Here is an 18208-nt window from a genome sequence, read left to right on the forward strand (position 1 = left end):
AATCGGAGGGCAGGCAGCTCCTGCAGTATCCCTGAACTGGTTGGCGCAGCCGCAGCAAAGAACATGGGAGAGAGGGTATTATATGCACAAAGCTGCCACGACCTCTTCCCGCCAACATTACATCTGCTGCCTTCTTCCTCCACTGTTTCCTGCCATCATCTCTCCCAGCCCGAAGGCTGTGGCCTGTAAGAAGGAGGGAGTGCTTGGACCTGAGTGAGGAATTTTTGCCAGCTGGGGTTAGGAGGAGGGGGCAATATGAATGCTGCTGGGCAGGGAGTTGTGGGGGAGACGAGTCAAGGAGAGGGAAGAGTGGAGAGTAAGGGGATGTTTGACAGGGAGGGGAAGAGAAGGAAGCAGGAGGATCCAGGGCAAGGAGGAAGGGGAGATGAGGTCAGAGTGAGGCTGAGCAGAGAATGGGGAGGAAGGAATCTGGGGGGTGAGAAGTTGCAGGTAAGAGAGCCAGAGTGGGTGGAGGTGGAGGCAGAGCTTGGTTGATTTGATTGGCTCCCCCTGGCCCTGAACATAGCCACAAACAATGAACATCATTGGCTGCCAGCAGCAGCGAGGCGCTCCCGGTCTCTCACGGGCTCTCTTCCACTCCATGTGACGCTCGCTCGCTCTTCTCATGAAAAAAATTGAACAAGGGGCTCCTGGAGTTGCTGGGACTTCCTCCAGCGCATCACTCTTTGCCAAATTCTTATTTAGTTATAAACCTTTGTTATTCTGCTTTCTCCAAGCTAGTCAAGGCAGATTACAATCAAAAGTATTACATTGAGCAAGCTTTCTTAAATCTTCCTTCACTTGGGATTTCCCTATTTAAATTTGCCAGGGCTCTAAGTTCCAGATAACAGAGATGGGTTCTAAAAGCCAGAACTGGTTCCAGCCGCCTTGGGTCAGGTGCATCTTCAAAGGGAAAGGAACAGAGTTTTAGGTGGTAGTGAGCAGGGTGCTCTCTTTCTGATTGTCCGTGCCCATATGTGATCCAGGAACACAAGACTTCTCAATGTAAATGATCACCACTCTGGAAGTGGAGAAGATGCAAATCACACCAAATCTAGATTAGCGGAAAGGCATAGGGGGTGCTGCAAAGTGTTCAGTGGTCTGAAGATTCATGTAGCAAGCGTTAACGCAGAGATGTGAGTTATATTCAGAAATGCAATCAGACTTCTAGACTTAGAGATGTTTATGCATTGAATTAATTCATGTCACTATTCACAGACTTGCCTTTCAGACATTCTCAAATTGCACATTGCAGCATGGTATGTACACTTTTTGATTCACTGCAGCCACTCTGGTCTGTTGCTTGTCTAAATATTTGTTGGGTTCATTTAAAAGCTTCTTAACGTTCATTTCATTTTATAGCATTGTACCTCCCGATGAAGCCATGGCGAAACACGACCCCGTATCGGGGAACAGAGGAACTGTGAAAAGCGCGGCAAGCAGCATCACCGTCACTGATTAAATCTTTGAGTATAACTCACATGCATCTCTGCGTTGTTTGTTACGTGAATCTCCAGACCACTGAACGCTTTGCAGCACACCCGATGCCTTTCTGCTAATTAAAATGATCAGACACTGGGAACTGACAAGAAAAGACTCAAAGACCTAGGCGTCTTATCTCATTAGGAGCCATAAAATGATACTGCCTGTCACTTTCTGATCACCTGTCAACCTGCCCTCCACCCCTTCCTCTTCCCACCATCATTGGAATATCTTTTGTGATTCCTCATTTTCTGGGATCATCATCATTTGCTTAATCTATCCTGATCTGAGGTCGGGAGTACAAGCTCCCAAAAGCTAATGAAGAGGTGTATTAAGTTAGTCTAAACAAAAGGATTCGCTTTAATTTTTTTTTGGGGGGGGGGGGGCAGTTTGTTAGCCTGCAGCTCGCCCAGTGCTACAAGCCCCCCTCTCAGACACGCTGCCATGTGCCACCCCATTGCCTTCAAAACAATAGACTTTTGTCCAAATGAGAGGGAAGCTGGCAGCTCTGCACCATTAAGGCAAAGGTGGCCATCGGTGTGGCCTAGCACAGCGTAGGCTCATAGATGGATGTGTCTTACTGTGATGGGAGTTTTAGTATTTAATGTATGTATCAGGATATTTACTGGATCCTGCTGCGATGCCTGAAGACGCATGAATAATACATACGTACATTTTTGCAAAAAGGGCTGATCCAGTCCTGGTTTTACTAGTGGGCCTGCTTTTAACAGGGAAACGGGAGTTGCTGCTCTGATTTGCCCGTGTGTGCATGCAGTGGGATAAAGCTAGGACTGGTTGGTAGCCGCGGGGTGCTGCAAGCTCTCCTCCCTCTTTACCTGCATGTCTTGCTTGGTGATGAAGCCTTTCTCCTCCTTGTCGCACAGCTGGAACAGCTCCTGGGCCTTCTCCAGGGTCTTCTCCTTTTCATCTCCAGCAGAGTCCTCCAGGCAGAAGGGGGAGGTGATGGGAGCCCCCCACTGCTGCTCGCCATGGGCCGCTCCCATCGGGGCTCCCCTCCATTCTTCCATCTCTGAAGGATGTCCGCGCCAGACCGCCAAACATCCAGTGCCTGTGCTGAGTGCACCCCCTGCAAATAAAACCCATTTCCGTTACAAGTTTGTTTATTACTTTTTTTTACTAAAATGCGATTAAACCGTTCTTCCCTTAACACATTGAAGCAATGTACAATTAAAAAATGTCCCTGTTCGTCACATGTCTAAAACAAAGATCCTCCAGCCTGTCTCCCACCCTCTTATCATAAACTTAAATCCTGCAATCTGAATAATAACATTTAGAACATAAAATTCCCCCTTCCCCCAAAATTATACCCTCGAGCCTCTCTAACAGAATCTGGAACAAACCAATGAAAGCGTCCACTTTCCAAACCATTCCACCTAGAAAAGCAAAGCTGGGGCCGTGCACATATCTGAAAGGGCGGGTCTTCTTGTTTGCCATTACCTGGCAACACACCCACCCCTCCAGAAGGTCCTGAGAGGTGCTCATATCTGATGGGAGTGGCGTGTGCTAACATCAGTGAAAGGAGTGAAGGATCCTGGCAGAGTTTGCAGGGGGTCCCATGCGGAGGGATCCCTAGTATGGAGCAGACACTGTGCTGTGCTGTCACTGTTTCAGCACTGGGTTCCCTCTGCACCATCCAGGGTCAGTGCTTCCATTAGGCAAACTAGACAGTCACCTAGAGCACCGACATTTTGGGGGAGGCAAAACCAGCACGAGGTCCAAAGTGTGGGAAATATAAGCTTTGCCAGCAGGCCAATTTGGGGTTTAAACACTAACTTCCCTGACCTTTGCCTGAATAAAAGCATCACTTGTGCTTAAGTCTCTGCCAAGGAGAGGATACCTGACTTCATGTATTTCTCTGGCTTATAATTAATCCTGTTAGCCTGAAAGAGGGGCTGGGTGTTCCCTAGTCAGAGGCAGGACAAAGTCAGGAGGTATAGATTTCAGCAGCCAATGAGATGATCCGTGCACACCCCCTGAGCCAAAGCCAATAGTGTAGGGACTCGTCTGTTGCTATGGGGAAAGTAGCCAATCATGTAATGACACATCATTGCCTTTGTATGAATGTACAATAAAAAGAAGAGCCTCGTGAGGGCTCAGCCCTTCTCTCTTCCTGCCTGCGATGAAAGCTGCCTCAAGTGTGTTCTATGCCTCCATATTCTACACAAAGGAGTGCTGTGCTAGAGCCAATATCACCAAAGAAGGGTGCTAGAGCTGCTGCTACCAGTAGCTGGAAGTCCTATGCTAGAGGTAAGAACATAAGAACATAAGAAAATGCCATACTGGGTCAGACCAAGGGTCCATCAAGCCCAGCATCCTGTTTCCAACAGTGGCCAATCCAGGCCATAAGAACCTGGCAAGTACCCAAAAACTAAGTCTATTCCATGTAACCATTGCTAATGGCAGTGGCTATTCTCTAAGTGAACTTAATAGCAGGTAATGGACTTCTCCTCCAAGAACTTATCCAATCCTTTTTTAAACACAGCTATACTAACTGCACGAACCACATTCTCTGGCAACAAATTCCAGAGTTTAATTGTGCGTTGAGTAAAAAAGAACTTTCTCCGATTAGTTTTAAATGTGCCCCATGCTAACTTCATGGAGTGTCCCCTAGTCTTTCTACTATCCGAAAGAGTAAATAACCGATTCACATCTACCCGTTCTAGACCTCTCATGATTTTAAACACCTCTATCATATCCCCCCTCAGTCGTCTCTTCTCCAAGCTGAAAAGTCCTAACCTCTTTAGTCTTTCCTCATAGGGGAGTTGTTCCATTCCCCTTATCATTTTGGTAGCCCTTCTCTGTACCTTCTCCATCGCAATTATATATTTTTTGAGATGCGGCGACCAGAATTGTACACAGTATTCAAGGTGCGGTCTCACCATGGAGCGATACAGAGGCATTATGACATTTTCCGTTTTATTCATCATTCCTTTTCTAATAATTCCCAACATTCTGTTTGCTTTTTTGACTGCCGCAGCACACTGAACCGACGATTTCAATGTGTTATCCACTATGACACCTAGATCTCTTTCTTGGGTTGTAGCACCTATTATGGAACCCAACATCGTGTAATTATAGCATGGGTTATTTTTCCCTATATGCATCACCTTGCACTTATCCACATTAAATTTCATCTGCCATTTGGATGCCCAATTTTCCAGTCTCACAAGGTCTTCCTGCAATTTATCACAATCTGCTTGTGATTTAACTACTCTGAACAATTTTGTGTCATCTGCAAATTTGATTATCTCACTCATCGTATTTCTTTCCAGATCATTTATAAATATATTGAACAGTAAGGGTCCCAATACAGATCCCTGAGGCACTCCACTGTCCACTCCCTTCCACTGAGAAAATTGCCCATTTAATCCTACTCTCTGTTTCCTGTCTTTTAGCCAGTTTGCAATCCACGAAAGGACATCGCCACCTATCCCATGACTTTTTACTTTTCCTAGAAGCCTCTCATGAGGAACTTTGTCAAACGCCTTCTGAAAATCCAAGTATACTATATCTACTGGTTCACCTTTATCCACATGTTTATTAACTCCTTCAAAAAAGTGAAGCAGATTTGTGAGGCAAGACTTGCCCTGGGTAAAGCCATGCTGACTTTGTTCCATTAAACCATGTCTTTCTATATGTTCTGTGATTTTGATGTTTAGAACACTTTCCACTATTTTTCCTGGCACTGAAGTCAGGCTAACCGGTCTGTAGTTTCCCGGATCGCCCCTGGAGCCCTTTTTAAATATTGGGGTTACATTTGCTATCCTCCAGTCTTCAGGTACAATGGATGATTTTAATAAGTTACAAATTTTTACTAATAGGTCTGAAATTTCATTTTTTAGTTCCTTCAGAACTCTGGGGTGTATACCATCCGGTCCAGGTGATTTACTACTCTTCAGTTTGTCAATCAGGCCTACCACATCTTCTAGGTTCACCGTGATTTGATTCAGTCCATCTGAATCATTACCCATGAAAACCTTCTCCATTACGGGTACCTCGCCAACATCCTCTTCAGTAAACACCGAAGCAAAGAAATCATTTAATCTTTCCGCGATGGCCTTATCTTCTCTAAGTGCCCCTTTAACCCCTCGATCATCTAACGATCCAACTGACTCCCTCACAGGCTTTCTGCTTCGGATATATTTAAAAAAGTTTTTACTGTGAGTTTTTGCCTCTACAGCCAACTTCTTTTCAAATTCTCTCTTAGCCTGTCTTATCAATGTCTTACATTTAACTTGCCAATGTTTATGCTTTATCCTATTTTCTTCTGTTGGTGTTGGTGGTGGTGGTGGTGTTGGTGTTGGTGGTGGTGAGGGGGTATGACCATAGGTTCGCTTAGGGCACCAAACACTCATGCACCAGCCCTGGCCCCATCACTGCAAAAAAGCTAAGAATAGGCTGTCTAGTGTAGTGCTAATAACCAACATTGCAAGTTAAATAGCAGACAAATGAAAAGTGTCTTTCCTCAGAACACAGCTTGTTCTTATGCTCGCAGAATAAAATTTTGTACTAAGATTCTAGGTGATAAAGCTGGAAGGTTTAAAGATATAACAGATACAGAGATCCATATTCGGCAGTCATGCAGCTCTTCTAGTTGGCCAGTTATACCAAGGGGCGGATTTTCAGAGCCCTGCTCGCCTAAATCCGCCCAAAACCGGGCGGATTTAGGCGAGCAGGGCCCTGCGCGCCGGGAAGCCTATTTTACATAGGCCTACCGGCGCGCGCAGAGCCCCGGGACTCGCGTAAGTCCCGGGGTTCTCCGAGGGGGGCGTGTCAGGGGCGTGTCGGGGGGCGGGCCCGGTCGTCGCGGCGTTTTGGGGGCGTGTCGGCAGCGTTTTGGGGGCGGGTACGGGGCGTGGCTACGGCCCGGTGCGGTCCGGGGGCGTGGCCGCGCCCTCCGTACCCGCCCCCAGGTCGCGGCCCGGCGCGCAAGAGGCCCGCTGGCGCGCGGGGATTTACGCCTCCCTCCGGGAGGCGTAAATCCCCCGACAAAGGTAAGGGGGGGGTTTAGACAGGGCCGGGCGGGTGGGTTAGGTAGGGGAAGGGAGGGGAAGGTGAGGGGAGGGCAAAGGAAAGTTCCCTCCGAGGCCGCTCCGATTTCGGAGCGGCCTTGGAGGGAACGGGGGTAGGCTGCGCGGCTCGGCGCGCGCCGGCTATACAAAATCCTTAGCCTTGCGCGCGCCGATCCAGGTTTTTAGCAGATACGCACGGCTCCGCGCGTATCTACTAAAATCCAGCATACTTTTGTTTGCGCCTGGAGCGCAAACAAAAGTAGGCTATTCGCGCTCCTTTTAAAATCCGCCCCCTAATGCACACGCTTTAAAAAAATATGTAACTCCCAATACAGTAAACTAATGGTACGCTAATGCATCAGTACTTTAAAAAACTCGCTACCCCAAAAATGTGCATTGAAAAATGCTTAGCATGCAGCAAAACATGATTTATGCACACAAACCATGTTGTCTGCACAGAAAACATGGTATACGTGCACAAGTCAAATTTTCTGCACATGAAATATGAATTAGGTGCACAAACATTTTCTGTGCAGAAAATACGAGTTGTGCACACAAACCATGTATTCTGTGCATAAAATATACTTTAAGCACACAACAATTGTTTTCTGAGCAGAAAACATATCGCATGTACATAAATCATATTGTATGCATGAATTACTATGCATAAATTCCAAGTACAGGACCCCGCACTACGAACTCCAGGTTCAGCCCCATAGACCAACACTGCTCCACCTCTGAGCAGGAGTTAAACCTTGAGTGTTAACAAAACAGGGAGTGCGCCTCTGCACCTCTCTGCACTGGGGGGTACCTTGTGATTCACATGTGAGGGCACTACACCTGTGCAAAACTCCTTGCTGCACTGGGAGTAAAGTTTGTGCAATGCATGCACAATCATGGGTAAACCTGAGCACTCTGGGCCCATTACTGGCTGAACTGCTCCTCCGATGCTCCCATTAAGCAGAAAGCAGCTTCACATTTCCAGGGTCGCACGGTTCGAAGACCCTGACCTCACTCACACCTTCCCTGGCTGGGCTCCTGTCATTTCTTAAGTGCATTATATCACATTCTGGAACATGCTGTCCTGATTCTCCCTTTAGAAAGTGTAACATCTCTTTTTGTTTTCATTTTATTTCTAGAACTTACAAGTTACATTTCCAAGCATAAAAAAACATTTTGTAAGGAAAAAATTGACATGAGCTTGCCCAAACGTCAGCATGCAACCATAACACTCTATAATGTACACTAAACAGAATAAAAGCAAACACAATGTCATATAGAGCCCCCAGATTGCATCAGATATTGCCAAAATGTTCTAAGTTAGTTATGTAAATTAAGATGTTAAACATTATTAGTTATATAAACAGTCACTCCATGTTTTTTGTTTCAATTTATTGCCTAAATGTATTAAGTTGTTGTAACTGTAAACCGGAATGAAGGCGCTAGCTAAATTTCGGTATATAAAAGCATTTAAATAAATAAAATAAATAAATATAGAGCCCCCAAATGCAGAATAACTAGAAAAAGGAAATCAAACAGCAGAAAGAAAAAGGCCACATACCAGCAACTCTTACTTTATAACGAGTTCATATGGTTATCACCCATTAATCTGAAAGTTCAGATCCTGTTTCAACAGCAGATACCCAAACTAGTCTTATCTCTACTAAATGCTCCAAGTCTGAATAATTAAACTGGTCTCCCAAATATGTAACCCGGCATTTGCAGTGGAATCTCAGTAAACATTCCACACCTGTTACCCCCAGGACTGAGGTCCTATTCTTAGGAGTCCATGGGCACACAATAAATCTTGGAGCTTAAACTTTCTTCATTTCTCTTACAGTCCATTAGCCCCAAGTTTACCAGAGAAGAATATTTTCCTAGGCCCTGAGCACTCATCTCTCACAATATGTACAGCAGATAGTAATAATCACGCTGGATTCAGGATAAGGTTCCAACATAACTTTACTGAGGGGTGATTTTAAATAGACTATAAAACTGTTTACAAGTCCTTTCTCAATAGAGTCCATTATACAAACTCATTCCTTGCAAACCTGTGACTCTGAAGTTTCTTACTCAATGTACTTCCCAACCAGAATCCCTCCCAGGTTCTACACTGGTAGGATGGTGGATCAAGGTCAATTCCCAACTTACAATATCTTTGATCAAATGTCCTGGCTTTAACATCTCTACTAGTTCTTTTCCATCCTTGTACCTGAAGGGTTCCTTCCACCTCCTTTCCTGAATCTCCGTTGGATATCTCTAGTAGATCTACACAGGTAGATGCCACTCTTCTCCTTTGACTCCTCTCTCCTTTTCTCTTCCTGGACAGTGGAGAGATATCCAATCCGCCCTCCAAACCTCAGCTGGATGAACCGACTCTCTCAGGTGGGGAGGCAGAGACAGAACAATAATATCAGACTGGCCAAACATAATCCAAAGTAGAAGGAAGAGAGGTTTGAAAACGTCCTTCCTGTAATCCAAAAATGGAAACAGAGTGCCTCCTCACAAAGGAAACAAAGCATACACCTCTTCCCCTTTCCCCATGATCTAGCCACCAATGTGCCGAGCAGAGGTAGGCAGCTCCCGTCTTCACGAGCCACAAACAAGCCAAGATAGGCAGGAGATAGATTTGCCTGCTCGGCCTCCATTGTAGGCAGCTATTTTAGATCGAGTCCTCAGTGCCACACATGACCTGGTGTCAGGAGGCCACTAAGCAATAGTGAGCATACTGCAATCAAATCTGACGTAATCACTGGAAGGAGGACATTAGGGAAAACTGCTGCAGTAGCATATCATTTTTTTAATGTAATAGTTATATCATTTTAATGATCAAGATACATAAACATCTTGGCACCTTCAGCAAGAAAAACATTAATAAACACAAACAAAAAATCCCAAATTTACAAAAATTGCTTGCAGATTTTAGACAACCAGTAGACTGAACTTGGAAGGGTCACAAATCTCAAATACACCAAACAAGAAGAAAGATAAAAAAAAGGAAAAAACTGCGCCCTAAGGGGATATTTACTAAGCTGCATTAGGCATTTTCTGTACAGTAAAAAGCATTTACTACGTGGCAAACACCTTAACACAGCGATAATGTGAGATGTTTTCAATACTGTGCATTATTTTACCCCAAATATTGTGAAAATGGTAATGAGCTGCTTTGCATGCAAATGCTTCACAAACATATGCAAAGCAGCTCATTACTAGTAAATTGTATGTACATAAAATAACGCGGCTTGCCTGAAAAACTGAAGACACATTATTTTCTGGAAAGTTAGCAACAACTCAAGATTTTTAGGTAACTTTCTTTGGGAGCATCAGGACGTCAACACATCCTAATGGTCCTGAACAGTTTCTTACAGGGCTATATTGACCTGATCAAACCCCACCCCCAAATGTGTAACCCCCTTGGGGAAGTCTTGTGACACAAATGCCCACTCCCCCATGCCATTTCTAGGGGCAGCATTAATGTTAAAATAACAACAAAAAATGTAAGTTTGTGCAAACACTGCCTCTTTTCAAGAAAATATACCCTCTGGCTCCAATCCCCAATTCCTGACTTTAGGGTCCCCCGACCTCCCCAACTCCTTGCCCACCCTAGCCCCATCTTCCTGGGCATACCTTTAAGACCTGGTGGCCTAGTGAGGCAGGCATGCCCCCTAGGCTCCAGACCCAGTGATCTCAATTGGTGCTGGCCAGCTGCAATACAATCACACAAATGTAAGAGGTATCACGCAACCTGATAAGAACATAAGAACATAAGAAAATGCCATACTGGGTCAGACCAAGGGTCCATCAAGCCCAGCATCCTGTTTCCAACAGAGACCAATCCAGGCCATAAGAACCTGGCAAGTACCCAAAAACTAAGTCTATTCCATGTTACCATTGCTAATGGCAGTGGCTATTCACCTATAAAGATAATACAATCTAAATTCAGCACCAATCTTCAATACACCAGATTTTAAATTTAAAAACCTTTTCCATCTCATCTGGGTAGCTCTTGATACATCAAGGTGCATCCGTATCTTCCAATCCAAAAATAAAATTTTTACTATTAAGATAGATTCTTTAAGAAGCAAGTCCCAATCAGATTCAAGAAGAAAAATTACCAACAAAAGTTTATTTTGTAATTACTTGATAGGCAACAGTATTTAATTCCAGAGACAAGTCCAGAGAAACATCTTCAGGCTTATTAATATTAGAAATATCTTTAACTGGAAAATCCAAGATGGCAATAAGCTCGATGAACACGTGTTTGAGCTCTTGAGTCCTATTCATTTTAACTTCCTTTTTCCTTTTTTTTGGATTTCTTTAATTCTCATTGGTAAGAAACAGAAGGGTAAAACACGGGCTTACCCCACTGAGACTCCAGCAGCTATTGTGGGCATGCTCGACTCTTGGGTCTCAAAGGCTGAGGCTTCTCAAGTAGGATCTGGAACAGATCCGACTTGAGGCTTACAATCCGTTGCTGCTGCCTGAAGGGTTTCTTGTGTATCGGGAGGAAGGAGTTGGCAGTTTCATCTGTGGAGTAAGCAATAATCAGCAGATTTGGAGTCCTCCCCCTGATGAAATCTCTGAAAGGTGGTGGTGGTGGTGGGGGCGCAAGGATCAGGGGACTCTGCTGGGAGCATGCACATTGCTGGCTCAACTAGAGTTGGAGTTTGAGTGTGAAGAGTAAGTAGCATTGTAAAATATCTCTAAAATTCCCCTAAGAAGTGGACGTTTTGGTCCTGGGTCAACTCCCTAGCACAAGAGTACTTTGAACCAAGATGACAGCCAAACCAGTGATTTGGAAGATGTTGTTCCCTCTTTGATTTGAGTAGAAGATCTGTTATCTGGTTCTCTTTTGCAGTTTTGTTCCTTACATTTCAAGCTTTTTGCAAGCTTTGCGAGCATGAGGAGGAATTGGAACATCATACCACCCAGCAGGATTTCAAGATGTCTCTTAAGAACATGCCATACTGGGTCAGACCAAGGGTCCATAAAGCCCAGCATCCTGTTTCCAACAGTGGCCAACCCAGGCCATAAGAACCTGGCAAGTACCCAAAAGCTAAGTCTATTCCATGTTACCGTTGCTAGTAATAGCAGTGGCTATTTTCTAAGTCAACTTAGGGAATAGCCACTGCTATTAATTGCATCAGTAGCATGGGATCTTCTTGGTGTTTGGGTAATTGCCAGTTTCTTGTGGCCTAGTTTGGCCTCTGTTGGAAACAGGATGCTGGGCTTGATGGACCCTTGGTCTGACCCAGCATGGCAATTTCTTATGTTCTTATGTTCTTAACTTAATTAATAGCAGGCAATGGACTTCTCCAAGAATTTATCCAATCATTTTTTAAACACAGCTACACTAACTTTACTAACCACATCCTCTGGCAACAAATTCCAGAGTTTAATTGTGCGATGAGTGAAAAAGAACTTTCTCCGATTAGTTTTAAATGTGCCACATGCTAATTTCATGGAGTGCCCCCTAGTATTTCTATTATGTGAAAGAGTAAATAACTGATTCACATTAACCTGTTCTAGACCTCTCATGATTTTAAACACCTCTATCATATCCCCCCCTCAGCCGTCTCTTCTATACGCCACTGAGAATTAATTTAGCTAGTTTCCCTAATTTCTCTTAGCATTTCACAGTCCGTCTCATCATCTTGGCCAGGTGGACGGTAGTATACTCCTATCACTATACTCTTCTCCCAACACGCAAGGGATTTCTACCCATAAAGATTTGATTGTGTATTTATTCTCATGCAGGATCTTTATCCTGTTGGACTCCATGCCATCCCGGACATAAAGCACCACTCCACCACCAAGATGCTCCTCTCTGTCACTGCAATATAATTTGTACCCTGGTATAGCACTGCCCCATTGGTTATCCTATTTCCACCATGTCTCTAAGTTGACAATTAAGTCTATGTCATCATTCACTATATGCTAATTCTCCCATCTTACTTCTTAGACTTCTGGCATTAGATATAAACATTTCAAAGTGTATTTTTTGTTTGTATTTACATTCTGCTTTTCAGTTAATAGGGATAAATTGGAATCTTTTAGCTCAGGAGAGTTTTTAATTATAGGCATTTTTTGACTACTTTTCTTATTATTGGAACGCCCTAACTCTAATGCTTCATTAGTATCTTTCAAGGTTACCTACCTCCGAACCATGCACTGCTGAGTGACTGTCAGCTTTCCCTTTTTGATTTAGTTTAAAAGCCTCTCTATCTCCTTTTTAAAGGTTAGCACAAGCAGCCTGGTTCCACCCTGGTTAAGGTGGAGCCCATCCCTTTGGAAAAGACTCCCCTTTCCCCAAAAGGTTCCCCAGTTCCTTACAAACTGAATCCCTCTTCCTTGCACCATTGTCTCATCCATGCATTGAGATTCCAGAGCTCTGCCTGCCTCTGGGGACCTGCACGTGGAACAGGGAGCATTTACAGAGCTTCTGGATTTCAGCTTTCTACTTAAGCACCTAAATTTAGTTCCAGAGCCTCCCTCCCACATTTTTCTGAGTCATTGGTGCCCATATGTACCATGACAGCCAGCTCCTCCCCAGCACTATCTAAAATCCTATCTATATGACATGTGAGGTCTGCCACCTTCACACTAGTAGGCATGTTACCAGGCGGTCCTCATGCCCACCAGCCACCCAGCTGTCTACATTCCTAATCATCGAATCACCAGCTTTGACTTCTGACCTAACCCTTCCCTCCTGGGCAGACACATCCTTGGTGCAAGAGGACAATCCACTACATGGAGAGCAGGTCCTTGCTACAGGATCATTTCCTGTTGCACCAGGTTGATGCTCTCCAATCATGAGACCTTCCTCCTCCAAGGCAGCACCAGGGATGACGGATTGGGGTTGGGACTTGGCTTCTATGTCCCTGAAGGTTTCATCTATATACCTCTCTGTCTGCCTCAGCTCCTCCAGGTCTGCCATTCTAGCCTCCAGAGATTGAACTCATTCTCTGAGTGACAGGAGCTCTTTGCATTGGATACACATACAATTTCTCACCGGCGGGTAAAAAAAAATCATACACGTGACACTCGATGCAGAAGGCTGGGAGGACTCCCTCTTGCTGCTGATCTGCTGCCTTCATCTCAAATTTGTTCAGTTCCTAGTTTAGGTTGCTATGGGAGTCTGAATGCATACAATTAGGGTCCTTTAAATATATTAATGTATTCACTGTATATCTGGCAGTAACCTACAAGGGATAAGGTGTGGGGAATTTCTTAATTTAATTAAAGGGCTGATTACTTCCATGTTTATGAACAGGAACCACATGCACTCATCTCCAGTCTTCCAGAAATACTCCTGACTATAAAGAAGCATTGTAAAGCTGCCAGGACATCTCCAAGGTCCCTCAATACCCTTGAATGTATCCCATCTGGCTCCATCACTTATCTATAAGTTTAGTTAACTCCTCATCACCCCACTGTCCTGAAAATCAATTTTTACCTCATTCCCAATTTTATTTGTAGACGTTTTATGTGGTCCTGCTCCAGGCCCTTCCGCAGTGATCACCGAACAGAAATATTTGTTAAGCAATTTTGATTTTTCCTCTGCCTCTACATTTTCCTCCCCTTCATCTCTGAGTCTCACAATGCCAGTTTTACACTTCCTGCTATCATTAATATATCTAAAAATAAGTCTTGTCCCCTAGCTTTACTGTATTTGCTATTTTTCTTCCATCTGAATGTTTGCATTCTTGACTCCTTTTCTAGCTTCCCTGAGAATTTCTAGATAGTGCTGCCTGTCTTACCCTTTCTGTGATCTCTTGTAGTTTATAAACACTAACAGGTGAACTTTCAATGGAGATACACATGTAAATGTAACATACTATTGTAGCAATTTTCAAAAGCCATTTACCCACGTAAGTGCACTTTATGTGGGTAAAACCTATGGATAATTCAATAGCATATATTATAGAAATTTTCCAAAGCCTATTTATACAGGTAAAGTACATTTATATGTGTAAAACCCAGTTTTAAGTGTGTAAATGCTTTTGAAAATCAGGCCGTAACCTTTTATCCCTTATCTTTTCAGCTATTTCTTTAGAAATCCCACACTGGAGTTCACATGTAAGAAATCCATACATGCATCTACCCTGATCATCCCATTTTATTGTCCTGGTGGCTAATCAGAGCTGGCAGGAGAAGGAAGCGGGCAGAAGGGTCTCCCATGCCATCACCTGGAGCCAGAGGGCTGCGCTCCGTTCAAAGCTTGACTCTTTCTTTCTGAGTGGAAAGCGGAGAAGGTGGCCCCAAGCTCCGCAGCTCTGACTGGTGACAACAGCTGAGGGGCGGCTGAGTTTCAGAGGAGAGTGGGGGTGGGGGTGGGGGAGGTGGCTGAGTTTCAGAGGAGAGTGGGGGTGGGGGAGGTGGCTGAGTTTCAGAGGAGGGTGGGGGTGGGGAGGTGGGATTAACTGGAAAAGGGGCAAGTGGGCTCAGAGGTGGAGAATTAGCTGTAGGTGGGGGTTTAGGCCCCACTATGGGGGAGCTGGGGAGGAGTGCGGCATAATGAGCAACGGGGGTTAGGAGAATAAGGGAATGAGCAATGGGGGGGGGGATAATTTGAGAAGGGGGAGTGAAAAATGTCCTAAGATTGATATTATTTTGTTTATTTAAAGAAGTATGGTGACATAATCATTTCAGAGAGTTACTGTGTTAAGTTAGGGTGTTTTTCAGGCACAGTGATTTTTAAATTTACTGGTTAACATTTTCCTCGTGTACTTTGCTCCAATACATTTTGTAGAACTTTTTTAAAATGTGATAATTTCTAGGTTCTTCTGTATATTTTCCTTAAAATACCCCCTGCTGACCGATGGTGGAAGGAGCAGGGGGAGAACCTGCACGGCTTAACACGCGATTGGACGTGCGGCCATAACCCCCATGCAATACAGGGAGCAGCGCATCCAAAACGTGCATCCAAGTCACTGCGTAACGAATAGCGCTCGACACATGTAAATTCCACGAGGCTGAGGTTATTAGCCAATACCTGCGATGCAAAAAATGTCCCGCGCACATTGCAACGTGGCAAATTTTACCCCAGCCCGGGGCTGCCGTAAAGATCTGCCATGCTCAAGGGCTCATTGATAAAAAACAAAAACATCCTGCTTTCTGTGATTCCTCCTATTAGTATCATCGCAATACTAAGTAGGAGGAACCACAGAAAGCAGATTCCGGTTAAAAAAAAGTCTCAAGTAATACAATAATAATCCTTCTGGGCGCCCAATATAAATGCACAAGATAGACGGTCCAGGCCGTGTATCTTGTGTGTGTATATTGTGCCGCTAGCCATAGAAAACGGATGCTCGTATTTGAGCGTCTGTTTTCTCAACTCACATTGACAGCCACCTCTCCTGGGCACCCGATGCCGAGGAGACGCTAGGGACACACAAATTTCCCTAGCGTCTCCTTTTTAATATTGCATCGTGCGCCCAGGAGAGGTGGCTGGGCGCGTGTTAGGAAAACAGACACTCAACACTGAGCTCCTGTTTTCTATGCACAAATATTGCATCGGCCCCGATGTGCACAACTTTAATACATACACCCTGGAAAAAAATCAAGAGGGGACACTGATAGGTTGGAGGGGAGAGAGAGGTTATCTGTGCCTGTCTAAACTTTGACCTGGCTCCTGGTTCCTGTGATGCTGCAGAACTGCAGCAAAGGGTTGGATTTTGTGGTTCTTGCCATGGCCCTGGAATTACAGGACTTCGCTGATCATCAGTGTAAAACATTTCTATATATGCTGCCACCTTGTGGCTGGTTTACATACTTGCATGCTTCATTCTTATGGGGTAAATTTTCAAAATCATAATTGGTTCCTATGCATATAAAATAAGGAGTTCCACCTGTAGATGGGCTGATAGTGCTTAAATGGATTTTTAGCCTCCTAAAATTATATGTGCAACTCCATTCCATGTATAAATTTGGCCACATAAAAAAAGATGTTCCGGGGGCAATGTGAATTTATGCATGTGTAACGTTCCCTTCCATGGCTATAGCAAAGTTGGGGGAGGTCACAAAGTTATCTAGGCTGCTGATCTATATCTTGGACCTCTCCTTTTCTCATACATGATTTACAAGAGATTCTGGAGACACCAGGGATCAACCTCCAGGGCTCCTGGTGCAGTCGTGGATGCAATTATCAAAACCCCACTCACCCAACTCTTCCTTCTCAGGTGGGAGGTACATCCATTGGGAATTCAGGTAGCAAATAACCATGGTGTTCAAGGAAAATTTAAAGTTTGAAAAAAAGAATCCAAGCCAGTATGGAAAAAATTAGAAACAGCATCAGAAACATTTTAATAAAAAAGGCAATAGTTTCTTTGTCCATGATAAAACCCCTAGTTGTTCTTCTCCCAACTGAACCAATGTCCACTCAAGAATTGCTGTGGACTGGGGCCTCGCTACTGCTAAGAGACACGAGGCCTTCGCAATCTGTTGCGATCAGGGTCGGGACCTGATTGCCGAGGAGAGCGTGAGCCCTTGGACCACGAAACAACCCCAGGGCGAGGCTCCAAGGTACATGCCGCGGGAGGCAAGCATATCCGGGCATGGGCTGGATGGAAGCTCGGAAGCATTTGGATAACTTCTTTCAAGTTCCAGCATGAAACGAGGTCCAGAAAAGATGACAAAACCCCTAGTTCAAAATAGATTTTCCAAAATAGAAAACTCCAATACTCCACTACTCTCACAATCTCCAACTCTCTTCGATCAATTCTTGGGGAAGAAAGACCAACACCACCACAGACTCCTCACTCTCTGGCTCTGAGCCCGCTCACACCAAAGGGTAGAAAGAGTCCATGCTACTTATCCCTCGGATAAGCAGTAGAGTTCCCCAAGTCCACCTTAATAATTATTAATGGACTTTTCCTCCAGGAACATGTACAAACCTTTTTTAAATGCAGCTACACAAATAGCTTTCACCTCATGGTCTGGCAACAAATTCCAGAGCTTAATTATGCGTTGAATAAAAAAATATTCTCTCTTAGCTTTAAATGTATTACCTATTAACTTCACATTGTGTGTCCCCTGGTCTTTGTACTCTTTGAAAGAGTAAACAACCAATTAATGTTTACTCATTCTGCTCCACTCATTTTATAGATCTCTATCATATCTCCCCTCAGTTTTCTCTTCTCCAAAATGAAGAATCATAATCTCTTTAGCCTTTCTCCATAGGGGAACTATTCCATCCCCTTTATCATTTTGGTCGCCGTTCTCTGTACTTTTTCTAGTTCTTCTATATCTTTTTTGAGACGTGGTGACCAGAAGAGCACACAATACTCAAGATGAGGTTATACCATGGAGCGATACAGAGACATTATGATATTCTCTGTTTTATTCTCCATTCCTTTCCTAATAATCCCTAGCATTCTTTTTGCTTTTTTGGCTGCTGCTGCACACTGAGCAGAAGATTTCAATGTATTATCAATGATGACACCGAGATCCTTTTCCTGAGTGGTGACTCCTAATGTGGAACCTTGCATTGTGTAGCCATAATTTGGGTTACTCTTCCCTAAGTGCATCACTTTGCACTTGTCTACATTAAATTTTATTTGCCATTTGCATGCTCAGTCTCCCAGTTTTGCAAAGTCCTCTTGCAATTTCTCAATCCTCTTGTGATTTAACTTCTTTGAATAATGTTATGACATTGGCAAATTTGATCACCTCACTTGTTGTTCCTGTTTCCA

At 44.2% G+C, this 18208-nt stretch overlaps 1 protein-coding gene across 1 annotated transcript in view; it reads right to left on the reverse strand.

The window, feature by feature from the left end:
• CRACR2B (calcium release activated channel regulator 2B) overlaps positions 1–16907 on the reverse strand; it is a 94207-nt gene extending 77300 nt beyond the window's left edge. Inside the window, 2 exon segments of the mRNA XM_029582565.1 lie at positions 2319–2569; positions 16679–16907. Of these exon segments, the coding sequence (XP_029438425.1) occupies positions 2319–2569; positions 16679–16739 (312 nt within the window). The 5' untranslated portion in view covers positions 16740–16907.
• Between the last annotated feature and the right edge of the window lie 1301 nt (positions 16908–18208).

The sequence above is a fragment of the Rhinatrema bivittatum genome, chromosome 17, assembly GCF_901001135.1.
Source record: "Rhinatrema bivittatum chromosome 17, aRhiBiv1.1, whole genome shotgun sequence".
Lineage (NCBI taxonomy): Eukaryota > Metazoa > Chordata > Amphibia > Gymnophiona > Rhinatrematidae > Rhinatrema > Rhinatrema bivittatum.